The sequence below is a fragment of the Aplysia californica genome, unplaced genomic scaffold (genome assembly GCF_000002075.1).
Source record: "Aplysia californica isolate F4 #8 unplaced genomic scaffold, AplCal3.0 scaffold00292, whole genome shotgun sequence".
Lineage (NCBI taxonomy): Eukaryota > Metazoa > Mollusca > Gastropoda > Aplysiida > Aplysiidae > Aplysia > Aplysia californica.
In genome coordinates, this window is record NW_004797562.1 from 93,847 (window position 1) to 98,930 (window position 5,084).

A 5,084-nucleotide genomic window follows, 5' to 3' on the forward strand; every position below is an offset into this window, starting at 1 on the left:
CCCACCCCAACCACCAAACCATGCTGCTGTTGTCCCTAATCGGTTCCTGGCGAAGTATGGCCGTTGTTATGCTACACTTTCGTCACTCCACGAAACAGTTTTCTAGTGACGCGGCGTCATTTCGTCAGAAGCATGCAACTGGTTGGAGGGCACTTAAGGTCGCTCATCCTCCTTTCTCTCGGTTCCGTCTGTGGGTTATATCTTTCTGTCTTTCCTTTCTTTTACCTATGCACTAGCAGTCACCAAACTTTTTTTTCAAACTGGGCAGGATAACTGAGAGAATGCCGAGCGCGGACCGAATAGTTATAGTCCAATTTTTTTTCCAGAACTTTATACTAATAATGTGTCAAAGGAAAGGTTTGTCACACTATTGCGGGGCAAGAGAGTGATACTTCAGCAAAAAGTTATGACGTCTATATAAGCAGCGCGTCTCATACTCTATAGAGTTCAATTACATGATTGAATTATTTTGACGACCAAGTCCCCAAGCACGTTAAAAAAAATGTCTTCCAAATTTGTATCCTGCATGGTTGCATTTCGGCGGGCCAGACGAACTAACATCGTGGTCTGGGTCTGGCCTGCGGCTGGTAGTTGTTGGTTTTTTTCCTTAGTTTTAGTAAGAGTTTTACGGCACTTGCAACACAATAAGGCCATAATATAAGTGCCGAAGAATAGATGTGTTATAAGAGAGTAAAATACACAAAAAAAGGAGGAGAAGGAGACATAAGGACGATAGATGTTTCTTAGGAAAGAAGGAGCAATGACCACACCAGAGAACCAGCCAACCACCCACGGCTGGTCGTTTGAGTTTGATGACCTTTGCCAGCTCAGCGCGAAATGTCCTCTCGACTTAAGTCAATGTGCTTCTCTTCACTTCAATGTCTGCATCTTAATCTTTATACGAATACATTGTAGTAGTCTCCCACGTTCTGGTAGAATAGGAAAAAACTAGAACGGCAACTAATTTTGTATTATCCGTGTTTTGTTTTTGTATTTTTTGTTGTTTTTGTTGTTTGTTGTTGTTGTTGTTTTGTTTGTTTGTTGTTTTGTTGGGGTGTGTTTTTTTTTTGGGGGGGGTGGCTATAGAATTGGTACAATCCTGGTTCCTAGGGGTGTCATCTGAGGTCTGTGGGGCAGAGGTTGACGTGTACTGACCTACCGTTGCTTACCGTCACTAGCTTTTCTCGTGCAATATATTTATGTCATCGTTAGCGCAGTCCATACTTTGATGTTGTCGGTGCACATGGAGCGTTGTCAACATAAGCCCTTGTGCCACACGTCTCGCCTTCGAGCATTATTTCCTTTCTAATGATCTGGTAGAGTTTTATAGATCTGTGGCCAAAGTGTTGTACTTTTCCGCTTTTCCTTTTGTTTATCGGGGTAGGCCTATGTCTAATGTGGAGAATCCGACGCACCTCATTATTTGCCTTTTTTTTTTGGGGGGGGGGGGGGGTCTTTTCTTTGCAGCTAGTTCTGGCCATCTGCGCTAGCATCACATCTCAAACGCAGATGTTTTCTTTTCTTCTTTCTATGTCTAAGTCCAGGTCATCAGCATCACAATTGGGGAAGATGTAGCACCGCACCAATAGCGATAGTGGAGTAATCGAGGGGTTGGGGGGGAGGGGGGGAGGGTCAGAAACATCTTGCATTACTCAGGACGGGGTGGTGATATTGATGCACATACATTGGGTTTTTTATATTTTAAGTAGGTGATGTTACTCCCTCTTTGATGTAATTTAGACCATTTACTAGGAGGTAGACTTCGACCCTGCCTGTCAGGACCAACCCGGGCTGAGAGACATGCAACATCCCAGTAGAAGAACCGAGATACTCGATCAAAATTCTCCTCACTCTATCGGGAGTCTAATTCTAACTCGATCGGATTCTCCTACGCGAGCGATGTCGATGCGCATAAAAGCTACACCGCAGACGCCGTTAAACAAACATAATACGTATGCTTCAATTACAATAATGATAATGATAATATAGTGTAGTGAAAATATTATATATTCTAGCCACTATTGTATTGCTTCGTCAGCGTGCGCGCGCAAACTTTTTGGTCTCATGTGACCCGCCCTCAGGACACAGTTCAAAGGGTTAATGTCCCTGCAGATGCTCTTTACGCTTTGCGTTATTCCCCATTGACTTCACCCCAGCTCATTTCCTTGTTGGCATCGCACCCACGGCTGTGTTGTCTTCAGCCTTCATTGCCTGTCGTTCACATTTGATGGTAATTTGGTATGCATTATTCATGCGACTGGACCGTGTTTCGTCGTCGGTTATCTTTTCCTGACAGTGGTGGCTGTTTCTTCACCAATTGTATTATTTTATTATGATTGTTTTTTTGCGCTGTTGCAGCTCCTGCATGTTGTCTGTAGCTTTATGCTTTTCTTTAAATAAGTTAATATAATATTATTAGTATACCCTTTTGACATTTGCAAGAAGAGGATCCTAGGTTTTTGGAAAAGAAATGTTTGATTACAAAAATATACTTTTTCAAAATACAGTGTATTTAATCGTTGGTTTAGAATTGTAAAAATAAGTAATTTTTTAACCATATTTACTGAGAATTTATAAGTGTGTGTCCGTTCTTTTAATCAATAGTTTGACAGCCACTGATACTGCTTTCGTTTTTATTTTATTTTTTAATTAATTTTTTTTTTTCGCACCTGTGACAGAAATATTGTGTTCGTAATGGCATAAAACATCTACTCTGCTCTGCTCTGTTCTGTTCTACATGCCAAAGTGATTAGAATAGTGATCTTAACACAGATAAAAAGAAAAGTAAGTGATGAGGGATACACTTCATTGTGCAATTATACAATGGCATGTGACATGTACAAAATGTATTTTCACTCATCACAATCCTATTCCAGTACAAGCCCGAACATGTACCTAGTCATAATCCCTTTTGTCTTTCTGACTGTCAATTATACCAGAATGTGTATGTATGTAGATGTTAACAAAGAATTATTAGCACACTCTACTTTCTTTTCAATCTATCTGTATTATTTCTTCCTTTCTTTTACCACAATATTTTCCACAAATAGATCAAATGTTACCTATACATTTCTTTAATTTTTCACTGTAAAAAAGAGCATGTTAGGAAGGATTGATTAAGGTGAAGTTAATTTTTTGGAATAATTTACACATCAATAAACACTAAAAAAAAAATATCTTGCTGTTTAACAGATGACATTGATTATTCATAATATATTAGTGTTATTTCAAGACATCTGGTAAAAAATAGAAACATTCAAAAGAGAAAAAAAGATCTTTTTTTTTGCAAGACATACAGAGGCAATAATGGTATTTATTTTTTTCGTATAAAATGTAATATTTTAGTATTCAGAAACTCTGAAAGTGTGAAAGGTAAGACACTGAAGCAAATATATAGTTTTTAATCTTTGAAAAAATATTTAAACCTATTATTTATAATTATTTCTATAAACAGAAACATAAATTTTATGAGGCCTTAAAGTGTATTTTAACAAACATCTTGTTCTAATATTGTTGGAAATTAATGAATGACAGTACCATTTCCTACATTTATAATCTCTCTGTAATACTAAGCTATATAACTCAAATTAAAAGTTGGAAAGGAAAAGTGATCTAATCAGACTCCTGAAAATCCTGAAAATAATATATTCAAGGCTTTGGTTCCTTTCTAGCTGTAATTCTGAATAAAAGCGATCTTTTAAAATTTCACTTAGTGTGTGTGTGCCATGAGAAAACTCATAGATCTTCACAGCGTCTCTTTTATGGCTATATCTTAGTGGTATGTGTGTTTCAATATGCGTCTGGGTTTTTTTTTGCTTGTTTGTACAGTCCAGGAAACGGGTCAGGACGGCGAGTCGGTGATGCAGCGGCAAAGCGCCGGCATAGGGCTGGACGACATTCACGACGACTACATCGACTACAAGACTTTCCGACAGTCCAGAGGGCCTGTGATGAAGAAGGACTTTGAGATGTCCATCGCCAGCAACAGGGCGCTGATGCAGTACTTCGCCAAGCTGGGACAGTCCATGAAAGAAGACGAGACGATCAACCTGGAGTTTGTCCACACGCTCGTCTCTTCAGGGGCCGACATCAATTGTACCGACAAATACGGTCAAACCGTTTTGCATGAGGTAATTTGTGCAGAAGTTTTTTTTCTCTGAACATTTCTTGATGTACTTCTTTTCAAATGTAGAGGGCACAATTCTGTGTCAGGGACTCACATCAACTGTACCGACAAATATGGTCAAACCGTTTGTGCAGGAGTTTATTTCTCTAAGCTTTCATTTATGCGTTTCTTTTTAAATGTAGAGGGTACAATTCTATGTCAGGGGCTCACATCAACTTCAGTGACAAGAATAGTCAGACTGTTTTGCATGAAGTAATTATTTATGCACTCATTTTCAAACGTAGTCTATGTCAGGGGCTCACATCAACTGAGGTGATGAGAATGGTCAGACTGATTTACGAGAGGTAATTTATGAGGAAATTTTTTTCTCTAAACTTTTATTTATCTCTATGTGTTCCTTTTCAAAAGTAGAGGGCACAATTCTATGTCAGGGGCTCGCATCAACTTCAGTGACAAGTACAGCCCAAACTGTTTTGCCTGAGGTAATTTGTGCAAATTTTTTTCTCTGAGTTTTTCTTCATGCGTTCCTTTTCAAACGTAGAGAGTACAGTTCTGACATTCGATTCGTAAATACAGTCGGACCTGTTAAAGATGACGACCCGTTGTCGAAGAGGAAAGTGGTCATCTAGGACATGTGGTCCTCTTGGACAATGTCATTAAAAAAAAAATTTTTAATTTGGGAGACGTAGGATGTGTTCATTGGCTCAGGTGATTGTCTTAGACAGGTGGTCGTTATGGCAGGTTTGACTGTCTTTGTAAAAAAGCAGCCGTTCAGATCCTCAGGAGTGGGAGGGTTGATGGCGTCACTGGTAGGCCCTACTTCTTTTCTCTGTGTTTGGTTTTTTTTCTGTCTAGCTGTCTTACCAAAAAATATTATTATAAGAGTGAAGTAAGATATGTATGTATATATTTATTTATTTATTTATTTATTTATTTATTTATTTATTTGTTTATTTAT

The 5,084-nt window shown here is 38.6% G+C and overlaps 1 protein-coding gene across 7 annotated transcripts in view; it reads left to right on the forward strand.

Annotated features, from left to right (window-relative positions):
* Positions 1–5,084, forward strand: part of LOC101851051 (transient receptor potential cation channel subfamily V member 1) — a 40,204-nt gene that overhangs the window by 7,970 nt on the left and 27,150 nt on the right. For all 7 annotated transcript variants that reach the window (XM_035970594.1, XM_035970592.1, XM_005101630.3 and 4 more), the window contains one exon: positions 3,829–4,130. In XM_035970594.1, the coding sequence (XP_035826487.1) occupies positions 3,829–4,130 (302 nt within the window). The remainder of the gene's footprint in view (positions 1–3,828; positions 4,131–5,084) is intronic.